The 26,873-nt window shown below is 30.8% G+C and overlaps 2 protein-coding genes across 9 annotated transcripts in view; one reads left to right on the forward strand and one right to left on the reverse strand.

Annotated features, from left to right (window-relative positions):
- On the reverse strand, positions 1-25,397 carry LOC139526213 (kynurenine/alpha-aminoadipate aminotransferase, mitochondrial-like). 8 transcript variants are annotated; one of them, XM_071321368.1, is made up of 13 exons: positions 25,320-25,393; positions 21,662-21,773; positions 20,005-20,104; positions 19,238-19,306; positions 18,521-18,653; positions 17,643-17,717; positions 16,235-16,510; positions 15,391-15,473; positions 12,043-12,063; positions 9,703-9,799; positions 6,541-6,667; positions 2,082-2,287; positions 1-271 (listed from the first exon to the last, which is right to left on the reverse strand). In XM_071321368.1, exons 2-13 carry the CDS (start codon positions 21,726-21,728, stop codon positions 218-220), a joined length of 1,308 nt encoding a protein of 435 aa, XP_071177469.1. In that variant the 5' UTR covers positions 21,729-21,773; positions 25,320-25,393; the 3' UTR covers positions 1-217. The 8 variants fall into 8 exon arrangements, with proteins under 8 accessions (XP_071177469.1, XP_071177443.1, XP_071177447.1 ...); XM_071321342.1 differs by lacking the exon at positions 12,043-12,063 and adding an exon at positions 14,623-14,652; XM_071321346.1 differs by lacking the exon at positions 12,043-12,063 and adding an exon at positions 14,623-14,652 and having other exon boundaries at positions 25,325-25,391.
- The window catches only part of LOC139526263 (BTB/POZ domain-containing protein 19-like), a 9,896-nt gene continuing 8,420 nt past the window's right edge, over positions 25,398-26,873 (forward strand). The window contains exon 1 of the mRNA XM_071321398.1: positions 25,398-25,573. Coding sequence (XP_071177499.1) covers positions 25,491-25,573 — 83 coding nt within the window. The 5' untranslated portion in view covers positions 25,398-25,490. The remainder of the gene's footprint in view (positions 25,574-26,873) is intronic.

The raw sequence follows: 26,873 nt of genomic DNA on the forward strand, positions 1-26,873 counted from the left end.
TTACATGATTAATATTTATTTTTCAACACATTGTATATGTTAAAGAGATTCATTGTACAACAATAAATGACAATGTAATCTTCTTTCTAAACAAATATTAAAAATACGCCCTCTTTGGTAAAATGCAATATAAATTACTGCTCACTCTTAACTTTAAAACATAAATTAACACCTAGATAAAACAGCATATGTATGTACTTCTAGAATATTTGAAACATCAATCAGATTCTTTCACTTCTTCTCTTATTAGGTCTGCCAGTCTTTTAAATGCCTATATAAAATATCAAAGTGACATAATTTAAATGTAATGTAAATGTAATGTAAATGTAATGTAAATGTAATGTAATGTTAATGTAATGTTAATGAAATGTAAATGCAAATGTAAATGTAATGTAAATGTAATGTAAATGTAATGTAAATGTAATGTAAATGTAATGTAAATGTAAAGTAAAGTAAATGTAATGTAAATGTAATGTAAATGTAATGTAAATGTAATGTAAATGTAAATGTAATGTAAATGTAATGTAAATGTAATGAAATATAAATGTAATGTAAAGTTTTTCATCATTTTCACTTGTACAAACTATGTTCTGCAGAATTTTTTTGTTGTGTGATTTCAAATGCATTTCTAAAAGTATGATTAGAAAATGAACATTGCAGTCAATTTAAACTTCGCATGGTATTTTGACAAAGAGTAAAACAATACATGTTTCCATAAGGAATAAAAGTCATAAGAGATATAAATAGTGTGGGATAAAAAATAACCACTCCCCAATTTATCAAAATTTTACATGACAGGAAGGGGTCTTGCAAAGGGTTCACCAACTAACAGGTTATGGGTTCAACCAATTTAATGTATGATATGTTAACAACTTATTTTTACTTGGACCACACAAAATAAATTTTATTTATGACACATCAATAAAGGTTGACCACTTGTCCAATCTCAGTGTCTAAGTATCATCTAAAGGATAGCAAATATAAAATGCATCTGATTTGATAAATTTAATATATTGTTGTTGATAATATCATAATGGATATAAAATAAAGTCCATATGTTTTCCTGGAGAAAACACCAAACCGTCAATTTTATCAAAATATGAAACCATAGGTGCTTAGTTATACACTATTTAAAATATTAGTTCCAAGATGGTTCCATTCCCTTGTAAGGCAGAGGTGATTCTGAATTAACATACTTTATATATCTAAATGTATATATATATATCCAAGTGTAAACAAAGAAAAGATGCACTTTTGCTCAATCTATTTTTAAAATTATGTTCCATTCCACATCATTCCACAATATATTGTGCAAGAACATAACTCACAAAATGTTGAAAAGGAATATCAATTTATTGCTATGGAAAAATCACAAAAGTCAAAAATGGTTTAAAAGATAAATAAGACATCAACAATCACACTAAAGAAAAGTAAGTGAAGTAGTTCTGGTAAAGTGTGGTTTCATTTTTATGTAATAATAAAAGAATTTGCTCTGACAAAATTAAGTGGTGGGCAAAAGAATGCATGATATTTACCAAAACATATTTCACTGCATGTAACAATTATAATTACTCTTTCCTAATAATGATGTTATGTTAAAGTTTTTCTGTCAAAAAAAATTCACCATAATTGGATTGATGCTTAAATTGTTCTTCAATAGATTGACTCTAGTTTATATTATTTTTCAACAGGTTAACTACGACATCCTGGTGCTCTGACAATTAAGAGCAATGTTAATAAGTAACATCAAACATTTAATCGGTGTAATTTGAGGAGAAATTTTACTATTTTCCGATGAGTTTGTTGTGTAAAGAAAATATGAAGCAGTGTAATTTCCCCAAGAATTGTACCAATTAAATGTTTGATGTTACTCCTTTATGTTGCCAGGATGTCGTAGGTAACCTGTCGAAAAATAATAAAAACCAGAGTCAAAAGTCGGTAATATGAAAATAGTCAACATCAAAAATATCTAGTACTGTGTTTATGTGGTTCAATTTTTTACAGGACTGATACATCTGTATATGTTTATCTGTATCTGATATCAATGTTTTGACCAAATAAATAAAAGTTTTTTAAATTACCAGATCCATCTCTTCTGGTGTTGCCGTAGAGTAGGAAGCTCTGATATGTGAACATGGTTGTGATTGGTCAATCATAAAAGCACTTCCAGGAACAAACAGGACATTATTTGCCCTAGCTTTAACTTCAATCATTTTCTTAGTGTCTTTCACATTCAGCTTCAACCACAAAAACATGCCACCAGTTGGCACTGACCATTCTGCAAGACCTGAAACATACACTTTTATTATTCATTTTTTTTCATATACAAACAGTCGAATTTGCAAAAAAGACCACCTGTATTAAGCAAAAATCTGTGTTACAAGACTACTTATTTTAGGTCCCTCTGCTACACATCATCGTCATGTGCATTTCATATAGATTGAACCTGCATTGAAAGGGCAATCATCTAATGAGAACTTTTCTTTTTTGCTCACCCTCAAGTGGTCTCTTAGAAAAGGTTTCACTGTACTTTTATCAAATCTCTGCATGGACACTTTAAAATTAAAACATGTTATTTCTAACAGGTTGTTTGTTTACATCAGTGTGTATCAAATTTCAAAATTCAGCATTTTTTACTCTTTAACTTAAAAGTTCCCTGATGCAAAACTACATTAAAATCATTTTTGACCTTCACTTTATCATAGAAAACATATTTTTTAATTTCAAAATGAAAAAAAATAAAATTTTAGTTCACACCATGAGACAGGAAATACCACCTGTCTATCATATTTTTAAGGTCAGGAAGTTTAACAGAAAAAAAAACAATTTGTTTTTTGACATTATAGAAGTACAATTATTTGTACCAATCCTACCTATAATATTTGTGACAGACTCTTTCAACTAGTTCTTTAAAGTTTGTCATTTGTATTAGCCAAATTATCTAAATGAGATAAAAACACATTTTTTTTTTATAAACATTTAAAATAAAACTATATATCATCCCTACTAAAACTAGATTATCAAGCTTTATAGTGTTGAGTATGTACATTCTACGATCTAAATCTATCTTTTATTCTCCTTCCTAAAAGATCATTTTCAATCTACTGTAGATTCATTATTATTATTATTTGTTGGACACCAATTTTCATGTGTTTTGTGGGCGGAGGTGAACAATGAATTCAAATAGGCAACGAATTACAAATTTTCTCTATGCTTTGTATGCAGAGATTGGTAGAACCACAAAATTAATAATCCATGAGGGTACCATTCTTCTCTCAATGCACGAAAATTCAAGGCCGTAACTAGGCATCTTATTTTAGTGAGGCAAAACAATTGAGCCGAGCGAAGCAAGGCGAAAATTTTTTTTGGAGCGTATGAAATGAATGGTGCAAAATCCTGCTTTCTAGGCATTTTTAGAGAGTTTGATAATGTTTTGAATTTGGACACTTTTTATATAAATTTTTCATATTTGAAGACTTTAATAACACCAAATTTTTAACAACTTTATTTAAATTTATATGTAAGATGATAAGCATCCAAATATCACTGATTTGAGTCTGCTGCCAGAACATAGAACAAACATCGATTCAGTAGAGTTTGCCAAATTTTTCTATGGCAGGTTCAGTCAAATAGTTTCAGAATCATAATTTGGTCTGCTGATATCCTTATAGCGATGAACATGGAGCATGGCAAGACCGCACAATCTCTCGCCACTCATGCATGCTCTTTACCAAGTTTTCAGTCGTTTCAGGGCAGTCTGTGTTTCTAAAGGTAGCACATTATCATCAACACAAAGCATCGGTAGTAACAGTTTTGTTTGCAAAAGGGAATTAAGCTTTCATGTAGGCACCTTCATACAGTCGCAGTTACAAAATATAAAACTCGCTTTTATGCTGACAAAGAGTAAACAAACTAGGGATAGAATGAGATAAGATACATGTATATGATTCTATCTATAGAATAAATATATATGATATGGGTACAGGGGAATTGGAATGGATTTTTTGACGTTTACATGTAGGTCCGTAATTTCAAATTATTTCTGGAAATAGTTGGTGGTATTTTAGTTCCAGAGTCTATAAATTTAGGGGTTGGGGTGTCCGATTCCGAAACCCCGAATATAAAGAAACGAAATTCCGTAGTCCCGAATAAGTAAAGACAAAATCCTGTGTTAAAGGTTCTACCATTACTCAATAATATCAAATTGGAATATGGGATATTCTTACAATTTTTAAGGTTAAAGAAACATGGATAAAAACTAATGCATGCATGTTTCATATTATTTATATTTTATTTATCTGTAAAGAGAAAGATTAAAGTTCGTGAAATGAATAGGCAGACAGGACTGTCCCCTTCCGAAGACCAGTACTCGATTTGTCAGTCTACTTATCGTTTTTGAATTGTTTTTATGAAGTTATATGCAATACTCAGACTCTGTTCACAAAAAAAAAACTAGTTTACTAGAATTATTCCTTCTTTACCTTCAGTGTCGCTTTTCCTTTTTCTGCAAGAGCCTTTTTTAACCAGAGATCCATGATGATTATCGTTACTAAGTTAATGTAATCGAGAAACATCACCCGTTGAGATGCTGAGTTATATCCAAGAAGAATAGTTTAAAAGGAATGATGACAAGTTATTATTAGAAATTAAGGTTGAGACAGAACAACAATTGACTATTATATTTATATATATGTATAAAAAAAATTAATCAGTGTCGAAATTTTAGTGAGGCAATTGCCTCAAGGGTAGTTACGGCCTTGAAATTAATACCCAGGAAAACAATGAATCCACAGTATTTACTATACTTGATTAAAAAAATACTGGAGGTTGCAATTCTGAAATATAGACAATGTAGTTTCCAATAGGAACTCCCTTTACAGCTAAAACTGTGCTACTTTTACAAAGATGATTCATTGAAAATAATATCCTAGAACTGAAAGTTGATATAAGTTAAGACTATTTTTATAGTTCGTTCTTATGTTATACTGTTATGCAACTGTCCAAGGTAAGGGAGAGAGTTGGGAATCCACTAATATGCTTAACCCCGCCAATGGGACAAGTGGAAAGGTTTAACATGGTTGTAGAAAATACTTGATTTATAATGAGTTGGAATATTGTTTGCAATAATGTCTTTGCAAGATGGCCATCCATGGGAGTATATTTATATGAAAAATCCTTATTAAGGACATTACTTGTACAATACGTATATACAAAAATTGGGTAAAACTTCTTCAGGTTGCACTTTGTAAATTCAGCTGCTTCATCAACCATGCCTCATGTGGGGAGATATATGTGATTTCATAGATATTTTGTTTTGTTTACGTACTGGTTCCAAGATATGATCTCTATGTTTCGTCTCATAAAGAAAAAAACTTGGAATAGAGTTCCTTTGGGAAAGTCTCTTCCTGAATTATATTAATGACATTCCAACTGGTCTAACATTAACAGTACGTTTATTTACAGACAACACAATAGTTTATTTGGCAATAAAATCAAATTCCGATGCATCCACATTACAAAAAGATCTTGACAAACTGGCATCGCAGAATACAACGTGGAAAATGGCATTCCACCCAGATAAGAGTAATGTAATTCCAGTCACCAGAAATAAAAAAACCAATCACATTTAACTACACATTACACAATCATTCATTAGAACAACAGCAAAGTATCTGGGGGTCAGCCTTAAGTGGGATGTGCATATAAACAACATATGCAAGAAAGCTAATAGCACACTAGGCTTTCTAAGGAGGAACCTGAACATAAGCTCAACATCCATTAAAGAGCAAGCATATAAGTCCCTAGTAAGACCATCACTAGAGTATGCTTGCTCTGTTTGGGATCAATACTTACAACAAGACATAGATAGCATTGAAAAAGTTCAAAGGAGGGCTGCACGTTTTGTTACCAACAAATACAGGAACACCTCAAGCTTTGGTAACATGTTACAACATCTTGAATGGTGCAGTCTTTCTGACAGAAGAAAGACTCCAGATTGGTAATGCTTTATAAAATTGAACAGAAAAAGGTTGCAATACCTAAAAATGATAAATTAATCCCACAAAAAAGACAAACAAGACATTCTTATTTCAAACAGCTTCCAAATTCCATCCTGCAAAACACAGTACAGAAAAAAATCCTATTTTCCAAGAACTATTACTGACTGGTACAAACTACCGGATAACATTGTAAATTGCATTTCAGTAGACTCTTTCAAATCTACAATTTCAAAGCAACAATATTAACTCATCTTACTTAATTATACAAAGCATTTTTTTTTTAATTTTTCATATTTAAAAAAAAAATGTATATATATATATCAATCTATGTCTTGTTGTAGGTTTCCTCCTGTGACATAATCTTCAATGTGTTGAAGGTGGTCACTTTATGGTAGAATAGAATACCAAATCACCTTATTTCTTTATTCTCTTAAATGTTATTTATGTTGGTTGTACTCTATTCTGTATGAAAGGTTGTTTCTTGTTGCAGTTCTAATGTAATATGGAATAAATTTTACAAATAATGAAGAAAATTTCAAACCTTTCAAATGTTTTTCTGCTGATTTTAAACAAAGATCTCTCTTGGTTTCATAAAATGTGGCTGTTTTTTCAGCATGTTCAAGAAAACCATCATGGCCCCAATGTTCAAACAGTTTGATGAGAAACACCTAAAATAAAATGTAGATTATATATAACATATTAACAATTCTATATGAAGCAACAAAGATTAATACACCAGTGAGTCTCTTGTTGTTTTCTATGAAGGAGTTACTCCTATTGACCCAACTACGGCAAGGCAAATTGGTGTAAGTTACGTCATTCAACAATCTGAATCAGTTCTACTGTGAGGTAATAAAATAATAAAAAAATAAGAAGATGTGGTTTGATTGCAAATGAGACAACTCTCCCCAAGAGACCAAATGACAAAGCATTGTGATAAAGATATGATAGGAAATGTGGAAAAGCAGAAAGTGGACTAATTCATTAGTTGCCTAATGATTCAATACAAAGTTTCAGTATAATAACTTTAAATTTTTATTGAAAGAAATATCTAATAAATAAGATATGAAAAATATGAAGAAAAAACAATGTTTGAAAGTTTCATTTTCCTTTTTTTAGTTGCTCTTTGCTTGACAGAGTACCAGAATTACCTACCATAAAGTAGGCAACCTGTCGAAAAAATTATATAATCCGGAGATGAAAGTTGAATATGAAAAATCTATTGTGTATCAATTTTTTCAAATGGCAGAATGTCATGATATAATTTTTGAAAAATACAGATTATTTTTAAAGAAAAACATAATATTATTGTGATCATGATTCATATCTTGTGAAAACAGAGCCTAAAATTAAAACAATATTATTTTAAGAAAATCTTTTCTGAATAAACAAATCTTTTTGGTTATATGTGTCATATACATGGGTTTGGCATTTCAAACTTCAGTCAACGGGTGGTAGACAATGATGACAATAAAAAAAGTTAAAATTATTATTCAAGTAGCAGCTGACATTTTATTACCTTTCAAAGCCATTGATGTTTTTAAGTCTGAAAGGTTGGTGAGGCTGACATTTTGTGTACTTTGAACTTTTCGAATCCATTGATGATTTTTTTCAGCCTGAAAAGGTTAGTGAGGATGACATTCTGTGTACTGATAACCTTTCAATCTATTGATGTTTTTTTTTAAATCTGAAAGGTTAGTGAGGATGACATTTTGTGTACTTGTAACCTTTCAAATCCATTGATGATTTGTAAATCATAACGGTCAGCCTGTCCATAATCATATAGTGTGATTGAAATGATAAAGGTGTGAAATAGCTATAGGGATAGATTGCCTATTAACAACTTGGTAACAAACTGAAACTGTTAACAAAGATACAAAGGTTACCGTTACATATAATGACCTTTCTGGTCATAGTGTCTTACTCAAGGTGAAGTTGGCTTAGTTTACCGTCTAGGTGAATACAAAGAATTGAAAATTAGATTTTTGTATTTGCTGCATCTCTGCTAAAAACACACATTTAGGGGTTTGAGCAAGAATTGGTCAGTTATGAGTCAGACACACGTCTCCAGACAGTTGACTATGGCGTATAGGCTTTGCTTATTGTTGAAGGCCTTACAGTGACCTATAGTTGTTAATTTCTGTGTCTTTTGGTCTCTTGTGGAGAGTTGTCTCATTGGCAATCATACCACATCTTCTTTTTGTCAAGCCTTCGACTTTTGTTGAAAAAGCAAGGCATAGAGATCCTACATTCCGTTGGCAGCGGCGGCCGTGTCCACAAATATTCACTCTGAGGTTTACGTTTTTGAAATTTAATCTTTGGTTAGTATCTAGTAAACATCAAACTGCAAAGCTGTTGTTTACTTATTTAGAGTTAGATTATAATAAATTGTACCCACAATAGTCCACAAGAGGCATGATAGTATCCTTACACCAATTAATAAGATTGTATGTAACTTTTTTCCCTTGGTCGGAATTTGTGTCATAAAGGAAAACAATTAAATAAAACTGTAAAAATGCATTTGAAAAATGGAATAAGGGGACATTTGACTTGTATCTTATGGCAATGATCAGTCTGCATACTGCATACTAAATAGTATTGCTGTACAATTAATGATTGCTGACTAATGGCTGCAGACATGATTTAAAATTTCAAAAGTAATTACCGGTTAATGGTTGTGTAATTATAGATTTTAAACAAATTAATTTCAAGAAAATATATTTAAATTGGGCTTCTGTGGTTAAAAAATGAACATGAAACAGAACTTATCTTATAATGAAAGATTTGGGGAAATTTTTTTAAAATAAAGTGCAATCATTTTGCTGTCATTAAAGATAAATCTAAAAGTAAACAAAATAGGAAGATTTTGAAGTTTGCCAATGAGAGCAAGAGTTCATGACTTTTCTATTGTAAGTTTGTATATTTTTACTTTCAAAATAATCATTCTTTTTATGAATTATGATATGGATAATGGATGCTTATTACGCCTCAGACAAATTTTCAGGCTTTTAACTACAAACTTTTTTTAAAGAAAAGGGATGACCTATATTTTGTCACGATAAATACACTGTTTAAGTTACAAACAGATGCCAAAAATATCTTTCATTTGACACAGTTAATATCCATCAATACCCATTGAATGTACTGTTCTAAAATCTATTGATGTTTTTTGTATAAGGAAAAGGATGGTATCAGGGCATATGGTTTGGACTTCCCCCGCCTCAATTTTAATATAAATTGCATGTGGTGGACCCCCCCTCTTAAAAATGAATGGCTCTATGTCTGCCTTCTGTTCAGGTATAGTTAGCAATGAAATTTCAGCCATCTAATTTTTGAGGACAAGTTTTAGTTCGACAAAATACAAAAGATCCGAATTTGTTCTTTAAAACAGGAAGCGGGATAGAGAGTTTTCAGTTCCTTATAAGTAAAGCTTTGACACAGGATCTATAGTCAGTTTCACAAAAATACTTAAGACTTAAGATTGATCGTAAGTGATGACCAATTCAGTATACTTAAGATCAATCTAAGTCGTAACTTTTTTTGTGAAAACAGTCTCCTCCTGTATCTTAATCAGATTGACTAACACACGTTGTAGTAGTCTCAGTCAAATCTGATTGTAAAATAGTGCTTGTCAGATCAGTGTTAACACAGTGTGGATATAGAATTTGTATTTTAATCAAACTTTGATGTACAATGTATGTACCTTTGACAAACCACTAGCATGCATCACTGAACACTGCATATGTAAATTAACTCTATCCACAATTGGTTTTGGACCAGTTAATACTCCAATTCTCATCCTGAAATAATCAGAGCAAAATTATTTTGTAACATTGGCATCATATATATATATTATGTTTTGAATTAATATTCTTTTTCCTAATCTTTTGTCAATTAGTTTAATTGGTAGGGAAAAAACCTGTAGGCCTAGGTGGACAACTCACCTTCAGAGAATAAATAGCAAAAAAATTGGTACTGTACCCTTACAAATGATCAAACTTGAATATTTTTTAAAAAGATGGTATACTGTAACTGTTGGGGTATATTAGAAGTTGCCAATGCAAATAGCTATTTTAGTTCAACAATTTTTTAACAGTAAAGAAGCATCAAAAAGATATTAGCACTTCCTTAACTAGGTCAATCAAAAGTGCTCCTCTCTATGGACTTTCATCAGGCCTTGAGGGCATATAAGTTTGCTCAGTGCTCGGAGCACAAAAATCATGCTAGAAACATGAAATCCAGCAATTTGATTGGTTGATTTTCGAGTCTAAGTACAAAAATCATGCTCGAAAGTTTTATGACCGTGCTCAAACTAAAAAAATTTCAAAAGATAACTGTTGACATATATATGGGTCATTTAAAAAAAAATGTTGAATCTTTCAAATTTACTAGTTTAGACTATCCTTTTTATAAGCAAATCAAAACAAATAATACTTTTTGAACAACATATAAATAATGCAATCTAGGTCTCAACAAAATTCATGCTTGTTTTTCATGACCAGTTAGGTTTTTGAAGAAAAAAAAAACTATATATTTTCTTTCTGCATATTGTTTACTTCGATAGTATGTCAATTGTCCATGTTGTATGTACCAAAATATATTGAAAAATATTTGATTTTCAAATGTTTTAAAAATTACAACCACCAGTCTAAGATAGCAATTCATACTGTACAGAATTTTTTCTCTTTCTTATAAACCTAACATCAAGCTTTTCCCTCACCTATTGTTTTGGTTTTGTCTTCTTTTATTTTTTTGGTAACAGGAAAGTGCATTTATGAAATATCACTAAACTAAGGTCTATCCTGTTACCAATAGAAGTATTTCATTTTATTTGAGCAAATTGTGAAGATAAAGCTACAATTTTATGGCTGCTTTGAATAGTTCCATATTCATAGGGAAAAGTAATTTTATAAGCTGTTCTAGTACATGTATTGATAACAGGATAGACAGCATTTCAAGTACACTAACTGATTTTAATTTGAAGAAAAAATGTTACATAGAATAATAAAGAAACTGTGATTTTTCATTATTATAACTTTACAGTTCATTTTTCAGATTTCAAGGCAATCAGAGAAAAGGAAAAATAGTTTGAAATATGTTACCCTAACACTGTATGGACATGAATTACACAAAAATATGACCAATATAGATCTAAATTGTGTTTCTTATTGATTTAAAGACACAAAAATCCTACAAACTTTCGTTTAAACACTTACAACTGTATTTTTCATTTAAAGTCATATGAAACGAGTGAGTGGTGAAAAATAATGTTTATCTAATTCTTGAACCAATGCATGTATATATCATAAACTAAGTCTTCTGTGCACGATTTTATCATTATTTTCGCAAATATATCATATAATCGTCAATTTTTTTTCTTTCTGTTTGTTATGATTTAACAAATATGGCTGCTCATTAAATGCCGTGTTTTGAAGCCGAGTTTTACCGATTGTCACCTTATAGTAAACAAATCACAAAAAGCATGGGTATTGAGCACGTGTTTAACATGTATAATCAGATATTTGTTTTTTTCAATGACAGATCCATGCGTATTGCGTTCACCGGATTTTTACGAGGAGGGTTACGCTCGGGTCACTATGAATACGGAAAATATGTCGGCGAATTGCTTCCTGGAAGCAAGCAATTAAAAATAAGCAAACTTCTTCTAAATGTGGACAAATTAAAGAATTCTCCTCAGAAAAAAAGTATATGTACATAAGTTGTATAATGAAAACTATCCATTTAGTTATAAAAAACATATGCATATTTTTTTTTAATTTGAGGTTTCTTATGACTAACATGTTTAAAATGAAAATTTTGTCATACATTTGTAGGTGTATTAAAATTCAACATTTTTGGAAAATGATGCATATATGTCTGGGTTGGGTGTAGAATTAGATAGCAAACATTGAAATTTCAAAGCAGTCCCTTATGACTATCTGTTCACCTAGAAAAATGAAATGATGAACATAATGAATACAGTACAATAAGGGAAAACATAGTACAATGAAAGCATTGGCCAACAGTATACTAACTTACGTACTCTGAAAGTGAGACTGTGTCCCTTAAAAAATAATCATTAACAATTTATAAGTTTAAAGTCAATGCCTAAAGGTGTTAGACCACCAATTCAACCACTTCAGTTCAGAATGTATGTGTGAAAGTAGACCTTCCATGATCCAAAATAGTGCTTTTCTTCCTTTGCCTACTTCAGTTCAGAATGTATGTGTGAAAGTAGACCTTCCATGATCCAAAATAGTGCTTTTCTTCCTTTGCCTAGATGTATTTGGTAAAACTTTAAGGAATTTTTAGTCCTCAATGCTCTTCAACTTTGTACTTTATTTGGCCTTTTTAACATTTTTTTATTCTAGCATCGCTGATCAGTGAAGACAAAATAGTTAAAAATACGCTCCTGCCGAAAATATAAAATTTCAATCCTGGTATCCATGATGAATTTATTGATCATTGTTTACTTAAACTATCAAGAGGAGGTGAAATCATCAAAAGTTACCCATGACTGGGAGTTGTTTTGTCATTGGTTTACTGTACAGTAAATCCCTATATATTTACCAAGTATACATAATCACTGTGCTTAAACGGCTGTGGGTAACTTAAGTTACCCACAGCCCAAGATGGCGGACCCTAAACTCGTTGATATTTAATTCATACAAGATGTACCTTTTGCGACGTTTTTCATGCAGAATGTAATCATTTATAGGATTATTGAATAAAGAAATAACTAACAATTACCATAAATTTGTTAATATAGAGTTCACTAAAGCACAAGGCCAACTTTAAAAAATGCATAAGACGTCCGTAACTTTTTTATCGAAACTAAGCAGACTGTCCGTAACTTTATTTTCAGATGTGGGTAACTTTTGATTTAGAATTATAATTTCAACAATTAGAAAACAATTAACATCATATTTGAAACCTTCACGGCCGTTTACACGACTCATTCACCACCAAATGTGATTTTATTAACGCATCATACATACACCACAGAGGTTTTATGAGGGGTTTGTGGTACTCGATCCTCGTTATGGTTTGAACTTTTATTAACTGATGTGCGTCTTATCGACGTTTTCGATTCGCACCATGGCTTTGTCATACTCTTTAAATTTTTTAGTTTAATTATCTGCTTGCTGTTTATTTTCACCTCTGTTTCTTTTAAGTATATTTTGACGAATGCTCTTTGACGCGGCTCGGTATTTAAACATCCCACCAGTAAGTTATAGTGTTATGTTTTTTGAATACGTTTCCTAGTATGTTTTTTTTTAATTTCTCTTTGTATGTTATCAGGGATTGTTAAACTATTAAATTACCCTGTTGTCTTAGTTAATTATATTTTCATATACTAGTACTATTTCTAATTGTTGCACTATGTTGATTGCTCTGTTCCTTTTATATCAATGAATTTTAACTATTGTGTAATTTAGTTTAGTTCAATTCCATCTACTTGTTCAAAAATAAAAATTAACAATGATGTTTCAACAGATTATCTGCAATGGTAGGAAACCACCCTCCGAACTGGGCGATTTGGGTATCCCAACGTTATAAAAAATCAGACCCGAGTTTAACGGATTTATCCTTATTTTTTTCATATTATTCTCAATTTTGTCTTCCATTCTAATTCAAATGAATTATATCATACTAGAGATCTACTTTATTTCTGATTATGTATTCAATGCAATCTCTTTCATAAGTAAAACATTACATCCACGTATGTCGATTCTTTGAAAGTTACGGAATTCCTATTTGTATAATGAAAAAAGTTACGGACAAGTTGTTTTTAAGTTACGGACAGCCTAAGCGTTTTTTCAAATCGTGCTGTGCTCGTTTATTTTGTAGAATTTAATCACCTGTTAAGTTTAGGGGTTTCCCTGAACGATTTATACAGCTTTTTAATACAGCGGTTTAATTGATGCATCCATGGTATTGTTATTTTATAGAAGAGAAGTCCCTAACCGACGCAAGGCGGCTCCATCTTGGGCTGTGGGTAACTTAAGTTACCCACAGCCGTTTAAGCACAGTGATAATTGGTTTTCCCCAATTCTTTGCCTTTAATGTTCCTGGAGAGAGTGAATCCCTAAATACTCTTTTATAGCATACATTTGATAAATAAAACTGATGTATTTATAGCTATGCAAAAGTCCATATTTCAGCTCTAATAATGATTTGTTCCAATATTCTTATAAATTATCAGATGATACATTTAAATTATATCATTTCAAACTTAAAAGAAAAGAAAAAAACAAGAAAAAGGTTGCAAACTTGACCTACTTTTAGGATTTATTTGGTTATAAAGCTTATCTATGTTTTATGGCTTTCCTAACTTTCAGCTTTGAGACTTCCTTTTGAAGGTAAATTTTAAAATATGTATAGAACAAATGACATTAAAAAGACTTTACTTTTATTATATACAAGAAGTTAAAAGTAAAAGCATAGCTATTATACTGCACTTCTGTTTAACAGTCATATGTCTCACATTACTTTGAATTGCGTCACAGGCCAGGTGAGACAACAAAGTTTCTATTTCAAACATCAAAACTAAAAATTAAAATAAAACAACAAAAACCATTGAAATAATGAAGTAACGAATTAACATTTGAAAAAGTACTACCATGATATAGTTTCTTTACCACATTTTACCCTATTTTGAAGAAAAAAATTACACATATATATATTTATAAATGTCAAGAGTATCATTTTATATAAAGCTAGACTAGGAACTGATCCATGAATAGCTCATTTTTATAAGACCTATAAATACAGACATTATTTTTAAGTGTATTTCAAGTAATAGAGATTTTCTTCAAACCATAAATAAGAAATTACTGTTTCCTGGTTATAAAATGCAAATGGTTCAAATTTAATTGTTAGTTTATGTTATTCAAGTTATTTGCATCATAGCATTGAAAAAATATAACCCAAATAAAAGTTATGCATCTTTAATACAGAATTTTAAATCATGAAAATTTTACACAAATAAATCATCTTTCAAATATTGGCATTGTTTATGATATACACCAGACATGGATATGTCCCTAGCAGTGTATAACCATACAATAGTTGGACCTCATTAAATCTAAATATTTTCATAAAAACTAAAATCTTGAAGTGATGTTTATGTGTGTTAGCAAAGCAAGATACCTCAGTTATCAAAGGTTATTTTTTGGGGAAAGATTTTTAGTATTCTTTGCTCTAGACATTGGGAAACCTAAAGGCTCATCTGGTCTTAAAGAGTTCAGAGAATAACATCAGTGCTGTGTGTCAATGAGTCAATCTTAAAACTGTTTAGATACTTAGCTTTCATTGGCTTGTTGAGCTTTTTTCAAGAGAAAAAACTGAAGATTTTTCTGGCATTCATTTAAATATTAGATTATCTTACCCTGAAGACAACAATTTTGACATTGAATCAAAACGTAAAACTCTGCCATCTACATCCATGGATAACAGACTAGGTATATAAGGCTACAAATGAAAATGAAATAGCAAAATTGTATGGCCTTTCAACTAATGTTTAATAGTTTAACTGCTAATTCAGTATTCAAAAAAAGAGATTCAATCAGAGCCTGATTTATCAGACACTATGTACGAAAAACGTATTGCAATGGAAAACATTAGGCAATAAAACTTGATATTTAAAAAGGATTTTTGCAGTTCAGTGAAAACTATCAATCCTTCTTGTGTTTTTGTAAGTTGAATATATCTTTAAAGATTTTATACATCTATTTATCAATTTTACATTATGAAATTAAAATAGCAACTATTGGAAATATTTTACGGCATTAAAGATTAAGAGAATTTTTCTCATGTAAACTTTTGAAATAAAAATAATAAAAAAAAATTAAGATGCTCTTTCTTTCAGCATTATTTTTCTTCCTTATTTGACATTTTAAAACTTCCTCATTAAGTACAAGATCAGAATATATTTGAAAAGACATCACATGGTATAATATATTTTCAAAACCACATGATGAAAATCGTCACTTCTACTTGTCTATAATATATTAAAGACAAATCAGTATGTCATGTGTATAAAATTGTCTGCTTGTATGCTAAAATTTAATCCTTTACTTATCACTGAACATAGCTTTTTCTTCCTTGTTAATGGTTTATCATAGAAAGATGCATTCAGCTTCAAACTTTTCAAATAAGTTAAATTTGGAGTAATTTTTTACCTGATATTAACATAACTATAAGCTCTAAAGTAATTGTGTTATTAAATGTACCTTTGTGAACTGTATATAAAAATATGGATCATCCTCTAATATCAATAAATCATATTCCTGGGCAATCTTGTATATCTCTTTCTTTCTTTCTAAGTTTAGACTAGTTCCAGTGGGGTTTCCCCCATTAGGGATACAATATAAAATTTTTGGAGCACCACTGCCTGATCTTGAAAAATCAGATGGACTCCATCTTGACAATGTCTTTCTTAAATGACTAGGATCTAACCCCTGACTATCTGAGTTTACTGGTATAAGGTTAGCTGCCATAGGTCCAACCTAGTAAATATAAAATCAAATATCAAGAGGAAATCCGAAATCTGGTTTTTAAAGATGTTAGACATTTTAACTATGAAATTATAGATTTATTGACTACTACATGCACTGATATTGATATTCAAATCACAGGTTATTTTTTTTAAATTCCTAATGAGAAATTTCATATATATTATAATTTTTCAAGCAAAGAAAATATTTTTTTTGTACATAAATTAGGCTTTTAGTTTTCTCTTTGAATTGTTTTTCATTGTCATTTCGGGCCTTTTATAGCTGACTTTGCAGTATGGGCTTTGCTCATTGTGGAAGGCTGTACGGTGACCTATAGTTGTTAATTTCTGTTTTATTTGATCTCTTGTGGATTTAAAATTAGGCAATTTTTTCCCTTTTTTTTAATACATTTGTAAAGGAAATAAAAATACAATATCTCAGAAAAAAGATGTGTGAAACAACCATTAATATATAAATTTTGTGTTTTTACTGTCTTCTGATTGGTTAAAATTATTAGTTTTATTTTCAATGTTGTCAATTTTGATGGCGACACGCCCACTTTGACGTTGTGTATTCATACGCCAACATGTGTGTACATTGTTATTGTTAATATAAATAATATAAAAAGTTCTTTGAGCCTTAGTTTTGATACAAATTTATTTATAATGAATGGCAATAATTTATTTTGATTTTATTGAACCATAAAACTAATTTTTGACTCTTCACATTTTACATAATCGGCTTCACGGATTATTCAATATGAAAGGTCAAAAATTAGTTTTATGGTTCAATAAATTCAAAATAGATAATAGCCATTCATTAATTAGTATTAAGCTTATTATTCGATGTGAGCCAAGGCTCCATGATGAAGGCCGTACATTGACCTATAACGGTTTACTGTTATAAATTGTTATTTGGATGGAGAGTTGTCTCATTGGCACTCACACCACATCTTCCTATATCTATTCTTGACTGTTTGAAACATTTGAACATCCAAAACATTTTAAACTGATTAAACTTTCTTCTTTTTTTTTTCTTTTTTTTTATCTTTATTCAATTCTTCAACATATATACTAAGGAACTATCATGACTTTCAGTTTCAAAAATCTTAAATAAAACAAATTAATTAATTTATACTACTTACTATAGCCAAAGTACCAGAGTATGTGGGATGTTCCAATAAAACATTATCTCCTTCAGAAACTAAAGCTTCAAATGCCTGTGAATAGAAGATTATTTTTTTTTAAATGATCCATATATATTGGCATAAATGCACAGAACATCATACCATAGATGTATCAATGATCATACATAAAACAGTTAAAGAAAGACAACTCCATATGTTTAATAAGTCTGATCTGAAAAAGATTAATATGACTGTAATATATTCCTTATAATATGTTGTTCAGTTACTTGTTGAATATAATTCTTTATTCTTTATTTGATATCCTTGATTTGTTATTCTATAAATAGTGTGATTACAAAAACTTTATGAGGGAAAAATCACTACCAAAATTATAAATGTTAGTTCTCATTATTGCAAACCTGATACTATCGCATTTTTCACATTAAGGAAGCTCACTTGTCATGTTTTGGAATGTTGATCAAATTTTACAAATCCTCTGGTTTTATCCATTTGAATGCCTCAACAAAATTTGCCTGGTGACCCCCATTTTTCTTTTTATAATTCTTTTACATGTATAATGATAAGCTGTCTGTTAAAGTCTTATAAAATTTTAATTACTTTTTAATAGTTTTTGAGGACTTAAACTTGTCAATGATAAAGCTATGAAAAGTCAAGAGAGAACATTTTCCCGCCAAAATTTAAATGGCTAATATTTCGAAAACAAGCACGGTGACCTATATATTTTTTTTAGATCTTTTGATTCCTTTATTAATCCCCTATCAACTTATGCTAGTGTTTTGAAAAGTTAATTACTTTGAAACTGAGGAGCCAGCTCCCTTAATAATAAACATTGCTATAATTTCTGAATTTACAGTAAATCAATGATGATTCATTACCTTACATAAGCCATCCTGACTCCCACAAGTTACCAAGCATTCCATTTTACCTGGATGGCTCTTGTCATTATAAGTTGGCGGGTTATGCACCCTAGACTGTAAGCCTTCTATCCATGTGACCAAATCTGGCAGACTGTAAAAAAATAAAAAAAATAAAAAAAGGTGAAGCACTCTAAGTCATTATTACAATTATTTTCATTGTGTTTGGTTTTTTTTTGTCCTTAAACTGACCTTATCATAAATTTTTACATGTTAACTATGCAAAAATCTCCATTGCTATTTTGTCCGAAAATAAAGTGATTGTAATCTATGGTCTTTACAAAGTTAACAAAGACCCAATGTAGGTTTGCTACTCACTATAACCTTTAAAACTTTGTCTTACATATCATATACAACAAATTATAATAATCAGAATGACAAATACAAATGCTCATTATATTATGCATGAATAAACATAGCATAGAACTTTCTATAGCAAGAGTCATTTTCAGAAACATGACCACACAAATTTTAAGTGCATACAAATGGTTACATGTCATGAATATTCATGAATGGGCAACAAACACCCAACATCACAACATCCACATCCTGACTGACATGGCTTCACATTCATACATATTCATACATTCTGCACTGCCAAACAGATGCATTTCTTTAGCATGGTTTTTCAAAATTGCTTTTTATTTCACTACATAATTTTCTCTTCTAAATACAAACCCTGGTGTAGGAGCATACTGTAATCCTTTATTCATAATTTTCTGGTCAAGCTCTAACACAGTACCATCCCTAAAATGCAAATTGATAGCTTATTTCTTGTTTATTTGCAATCTCTACATTAACAAGTTGTACAACATTGTATAAAGTATGTTGAACACTAATACTTTTTAAACTCAACAAATTTTAATAATTGAATAAAAACGGTATGTTTTTTTTTAATCACCCACTAATAAATGATGTAAAGGTTTTTCACCTTGTGATCAAAATCAATATTTTAAAAACAAGAATGTGTCCAAAGTACATGGATGCCCCACTCGCATTATCCTTTTCCATGTTCCATGGACTGTGAAATTGGGTAATAATCTAATTTGGCATTAAAATTAGAAAGATTATACTATAGAGAACATCTGTACTAAGTTTCAAGTTGATTGGACTTCAATTTCATCAAAAACTACCTTGACCAAAAACTTTAACCTGAAACTCCCACTTTCATTTTCTATGTTCAGTGGACCGTATAATTGGGGTCAAAGTCTAATTTGGCTTTAAAATTAGAAAGATCATATCATAAGCAACAAGTGTACTAAGTTTCATGTTGATTGGACTTCAACTTCATCAAAAACTACCTTGACCAAAAACTTTAACCTGAACGGACGCACAGACGAATGGACGGACGAACGGACGGAGCCAGAGACAGTTTGTCACTTTTCATCTGACATTTGTAGTTAACAGCAAACTCATATATTGTTCTTATATATATATAGTCATACCTCAGTTTGAAAGAAGCCTCCATTATTGGGAAAGTCTGTGTATTGGGCATTCCTCCTGCCATTGAAATCATCTCAGCTGAACTCTCATTTAAAATGGCAGCTGAAATGTATTTTCAATGTTGATAAAAAAAGTTATATTTATCTACTAAATCTTACAAGTAATATAAGGGTGATGTCCTTTAAATGAGTATAAACAAAGAGTTAAATGCATGAAAATATATCTATTATTCATAACCTACCACAGCATATAGAATTTGGTATTTTAAGATTTTTTTCTATAACCTTTATCATGTTTATAGATTAAGCTTAAAAATAAAAATTAGTTTTCAATTACATTTTATTTTATTTTTCATTTCAACCATCATTTTTTAGAAAATTTTGCAGGGATGAAATATTAACGGAAGTCCTCCACCTTACCTAGAACCATGGTGTAAAAAGTCAAATAAAATAAATTACCCAAAATACTTCAAGGAAAATTCAAAATAGTAGCACAACAATAAAATAAACTGTAAAAATCATTTGAAAAGGGCTTTACTCATGGGATTGGAACTTAGCACAAAAACAGTAAACAAAATAACAAATGCCACAAAGTATAGATCTGAGAGTACATATATTTATTAAAGTTATTGGTCACATGACGTTGTAACGGTCAAGTGATTGTTTACTATAAACACGTGTGTGTGTTTATATCAAGCACATGGTGTGTGTTTACGTTCAATTTGATTCGATGGCATATACTTGTAGTGCCGGTTTTACGGGTATATGCCCTCATGATTTCCGTGAAAAGCATGATTAAGTATTACTTAAGGGGTTAGTTTGAGAAAATAAAGTTATTCGAAGTTTGCCTATAGTTCAAAGTAGCAGCATTCGTTATTATGTTTACCCACCCACCCACCCTTTTATGAGATGGTTATCGTTAATGGGAGTATATGCATCAAATATTACATTATATTAATATGAATTTTTCCTCTTTTGTAGATAGTTTTTGATTGTGTAACTGTATATTACTGTGCTATTGTATGATTGGATTGGTAGTGTGCCTGAATTATAGTGAAGGACTTTAGTTTGAGAATTATATTGAATGTAAAGTTAATATTAAAGGCTGCTACAGCTGTAGGCACACTTATCCTATATATGTGTTGTTTTATTTATTAAATAATTTATATTCGTTTGAGCTGGCGAATTAGAATATAATTACAGTTATTTGAAAGCTTATCAAATTATAATTTCAACTTATAAATAGGACATGTTTTCCAGACTTTTACATCAGTCAATAATTCAGTAAATATCAAATGCATTTTGTGTAAAGACATTGTAAATAATCTGAGAAAAGTTGTGGAAAAAAATATGTTTATAGTTTTTGTTATCTGGTTAACATCTCACAATAAGGATGTTTACTTTATTACTAGTACTTTTTTTTTAAACTCATTTCAAATAAGCCTTGATCAACAACGATTATAAACCCTAAACATTTTAAAGATATAATAAAAAAAAATAAACAAATCTTATCTACTAACTGCACTTTTTTCCCTTGTTACCAGAGACACAACCATCATTTTCCTAAACATAATAATTTATTATACACAAACCTTAAAACATCAATTATGTTTCATCAGCAGTATTTATTTGTCCCACAAAATACCATTCATGTACTTACTCAATATACGAATAGGTGATGGCTTTCTAGCCAGACTGAGTCTGTTGAGAAATCTTGTGTAATTCATATTGTGGTGATTTTAGTTCATAACTTTCACTAACACTATATGTACCTATAAAGAAAAATGAAACAATATTAAATCAACTTCAAATGTGGGTTATATATATTTATGCTATTGAATGAGTGAAAATCAATATCATCAAAATATTTGAACAAAAATTGAAATCATTGACCAAGATGCTCTCTCATTCATTTTTGTCAAAAATGAAAGTTGCCGCATCCGTGTTCATCCCAAACCTTTATATATGTTATGTCATAAAATTGAGAATGGAAATGGGGAATGTGCCAAAGAGACAACAACCCGACCATAGAAAAAAACAACAGCAGAAGGTCACCAACAGGTCTTCAATGTAGCGAGAAATTCCCGCACCCGGAGGCGTCCTTCAACTGGCCCCTAAACAAATATATACTAGTTCAGTGATAATGAACGCCATACTAATTTCCAAATTGTACACAAGAAACTAAAATTAAAATAATACAAGACTAACAAAGGCCAGAGGCTCCTGACTTGGGACAGACGCAAAAATGCGGCGGGGTTAAACATGTTTGTGAGATCTCAACCCTCCCCCTATACCTCTAGCCAATGTAGAAAAGTAAACGCAAAACAATACGCACATTAAAATTCAGTTCAAGAGAAGTCCGAGTCTGATGTCAGAAGATGTAACCAAAGAAAATAAACAAAATGACAATAATACATAAATAACAACAGACTACTAGCAGTTAACTGACATGCCAGCTCCAGACTTCAATTAAACTGACTGACAGATTATGATTTCATCATATGAACATCAGGCACAATCCTTCCCGTTAGGGGTTTAGTATCATACCATCATAACATATATGAGAAGAACATAACCCGTGTCATGCCAACAACTGGTTTTTGAATAAATGTGTTTAGTTCCGATGCAAAGACCCTATAAGTGAATCAATATTAACGCCAAAATATGCAATCTTTAATGACCTGACAACAGTATCGTAACTATATCCCTTCTTAATAAGTCTATTCAAAGGTTTTGTTAGTTTTTGAGGTGAATACTGACACCTTTGTGCTTTATAAAGAATATTTCCATAAAAAATTGGATGTGAAATACCTGAACGTATAAGAAGTCTGCATGTTGAGCTATATTTACGAATGATGTCCTTATACCGATGATAAAATTTAGTAAATGTTTTGACTAGTTTGTGATATCGAAAACCCTGGTGTAATAATTTTTCAGTAATACATAAATTTCTCTCGTTAAAATCTAAAACATTGTTACATACACGAGCGAATCGTACAAGTTGAGATATGTAAACACCGTAAGATGTCGACAAGGGAACGTCACCATCTAAAAATGGATAATTAACGATAGGAAATGAAAAATCATCTCTTTTATCATAAATTTTAGTATTCAGCTTTCCGTTAGTGATATAGATATCAAGATCGAGGAAAGGGCAGTGGTCATTGTTAGTATTAGCTTTATTTAAAGTAAGTTCAACAGGATAAATTTCTTTAATATACATACTGAAGTCGTCATTATTGAGAGCCAAAATATCATCCAAATATCTAAAAGTATTATTAAATTTGTTTATCAGTTTTGTTTCGATGGGTCTTTGCTTATTTTTATCATAAATTGTAACTCATAGCAATACAAAAACAGGTCCGCAATATGTCATGTATGTATTATCATCAAATACAACTTACATTTCAATATTAAAAATGAACACAAATGCCTCCACTTTCATTTAAGACTGAAACCATCTAAAATTCAACTAAAATGCTAAAATTGTGAAGATTTCAGTAATTTAGCATGACTGAACATATCAATGCTTCTATAACCCGATATATGTGCACTGTATTGTCAAAAACAGCCCATATTTATGTAGCAGAAGCATTCTTAGTCCTGTCTGACCTTTCCTATAATTTAATTTTGGATGTAACATGTCTTCTGATTAGCTGACATCGTTTTGTTTATCAGCTCATAGACATAATTTTGTCATGTGACCGTTTTTTCTTGATTTACTCCGGTTTAAAAGGGAATTATAAAGAATTAAATCCTAAGAAATGACTGTAATATAGTTACTGTCTATTCGAAATAACATAAAAAATGAGGTGCACACTGTAAATAACCCGCTACGCGGGTTATTCAGTATGCACCCCATTTTTGATGTTATTTCTTCATAGACAGAAAAAATATTACAGTCATTCCTTAAATAAATAACTAAAAGTTTACATTTTAACAATTTTGTAAAACTGCTATATTTTGGGGCCAAAAAGGGGTCTTACTGGACCTACTCCTTTGTACACAACCTTTATGATATCCCCAAAACAAACTGATATATCCCGATAACAAGATTTTTCATGGTGTTATGCTACTTTTAACAATATTAAAGAATATTAATTAAAGATATTACTCGCTTTTACTCAATCAAAGTGCAATTTCACTGCAGGAATACGATTTGTATTGTCTTGTATACAAAACATAACGTCTGCCAAATTGTTTTCAACAAGGAATTTGCATACAAGATATACAAATCGATTTTCTGAAGACTGTGTGTACTTTTATTAATTATGAACGCTTTAAACCTTATAATTGTATGTTGTAACACTAATTTAAGCAGTATAACACCATAAAAAATCTTGTTATCAGGATATATTAGTTTGTTTTTGGGATATTACGTTGTTCTTGTATTTCTCAGGAAATCGTGGTACCCCACAAAATGTCCCTTTTCAAGGATTTTGTATACAAAAGTAGGTAGGCTTACAATATACTTTATCTGAGAGGACTTACATGAGGGTAGTAATGCCCTAGACCGTCAGGCGTCAAACGGTAATTTTCAGCTACCGTTAGCGTCAAATTGGTAAAAATTTTACCGTGATTCGTCAAAATATCCTTATCGTTATTCGTCTGAGGTCTCAAATATTTATCGTTACCGTCATTTTTTGGAAAAATTTAACGTGATTTGTTTAACTCAGTCAATTTATTTAGTGTTTAAACGATAGTGTACAATTTACTGTCATGCACCAAAAATTACCGTTAATGTCATTTGGCAAGAATTTTTACCGTTAATGTCATTTGGCAAGAATTTTTACCGTTATTCGTCATGAAGGTACCCCCATAACCACCCTCTTACATGTACCTCATATAATTGATCAATACTAAATGATTTAATCAACCACAATTTTATGATACGTAAGAAAACCAAATAAATATATATAAGTATTTGGATGGTTTCTTCATTTCTTTAGGAATGGCTAAATAATCTGACTGATATTAAACCAAACAACTTTAATCAGTCATAAGAGTTTTAAAAATTTTGAGTTTTTTAGATGAAACAAAAATATTTGTCTGAAGTAAACCACATTCTATAAGCAACAAGTCTATTCATAAATAAGATGACGGTGACCGTAACTAACAGCATTTATTTCTTGAGCAGTATCTTGTCTGTGGACCAACAACATAAACATATTTTTTGTTTACAAAATCTAGTTACAACCGGATTATTATTGTAATAGCATAATTCTTATCACTAATGACAAATGTGTATTGTGTTCAATTTCTATATAAAAAAAACATTTTCTTTGCTGAAACATTTTTGCATTGCTTTGCTTATTTACCCTACATATTTAAGCAGAGTTGGATGTCCCTGGAAGGTGAATGAACACTTTACACTTTCGAAACCGGAACTGCGACTCGAGCTTAATTCTACATCCGGAAAAACAAGTGCTTGGATACAGTGGAGAAATTATCAGAATAGACTCAATAGCTGTGATAAATAATCTTTAAGAATGTCTAACGATCTAAAAATGGAAGGCAACATTGCAGAATTTGCCAAAGAAATGAAAAAGATTATCAACAATAAAGAGCACAGGTACGGTCAAATTCAAATTCATTCTTTGTGTCCACAATAGTAAATTAGAACTAGTCAAAGATTACTCTGACGGCTGTTTTGAGAGACAAGCTGGGGCTGTGGGCCGTCCGTTTGCACCAGAAGCAACGAAGCAGCGCATCTATTTTGGACAGGCAAATATTCACTTTTTGATATGGGACGAGCTCGGACGTCCCACGGCCCCAGCTTGTCTGGCAAAACAGCCGTTGGACGTCAGAGTAATCTCGGACTAATTAGAACCACCTATTTAAGACACGCAACAAGTGTAGAGAGCTTTAAATCTGCTCTCGCGAAATGTCAGTAAATCGATGGCGCCTTCACTCCCGTTGTATAAAAGCCAGAATTGGTAGCTACGACGTACCCTTACAGATACAGATACAGTCAGGTGAAAAATAATATGTACCAAGCTGTACTACCAAGTTTTCATGAAGCTAATGCTTGAGATTTAGCCGAAATAGTAAAGATTAAAGAGAAAAAAATAATAGATCAAATGAAAATGCCGCCAATTAAGAATGGAAATGCCTGAGTCTCAGTCTAATTGTGTAAGACTTGGCAGCCCTGATCCAGGATTTCCCTTGGCCTTTTTGTATTGGTTTAATTTTTCTTTGTCACCACCCCTTCCGGGGAACAATTTTTGTTACCATTCTGATTTTTGTTTGCCAACTATCTTAATATCAACAATCAGGGTTGTCGTTTCATATCATAATATTGATCTATGGTGTCTTTTCCTCGCTACAGATCTGTAGCTCATACATTTTGTAGGTCCTTTTGCAGAGCGAGAACAAGTCATTTACAAATTGCAAAAAAAAAGCCCCATATAACTTCTGGTGAAAATTAATTAAATAACTGTAACATAACAGACAAATGACTGATTTTAGGTCTATATTTTGTAAGGAATTTTTTATATTCTCTTATGGGTTTAAATCAAGGATCTGGAAACTTTTTCACCTAATTTCGGTCATTTTCATATAACTTAAAAGTTGGTGCCCCTTTTCAAAAAAAGATTGTCAAAATCTCATTACTGCATGAGTATGGCTAGAATGCTCATACTCGTAGCATCAACAAACTTGTTTCACAAAAAAACTAGCAGCCTTATTTATGTACAAAATAATGAAAGAAAAACAGATGCATATACATTGTACATACACAGCATCAAACAACAACCACTGAATTACAGGTTCCATTTATAATATTAACAAATTAAAGAAATAATATCTTAAGGCAGTGTTTTTTCTTATTCTTATAGACATTCATGACATTATCATGATTATAGTTTATTTAA

The sequence above is a fragment of the Mytilus edulis genome, chromosome 1 (genome assembly GCF_963676685.1).
Source record: "Mytilus edulis chromosome 1, xbMytEdul2.2, whole genome shotgun sequence".
Classification (NCBI taxonomy): Eukaryota; Metazoa; Mollusca; class Bivalvia; order Mytilida; family Mytilidae; genus Mytilus; species Mytilus edulis.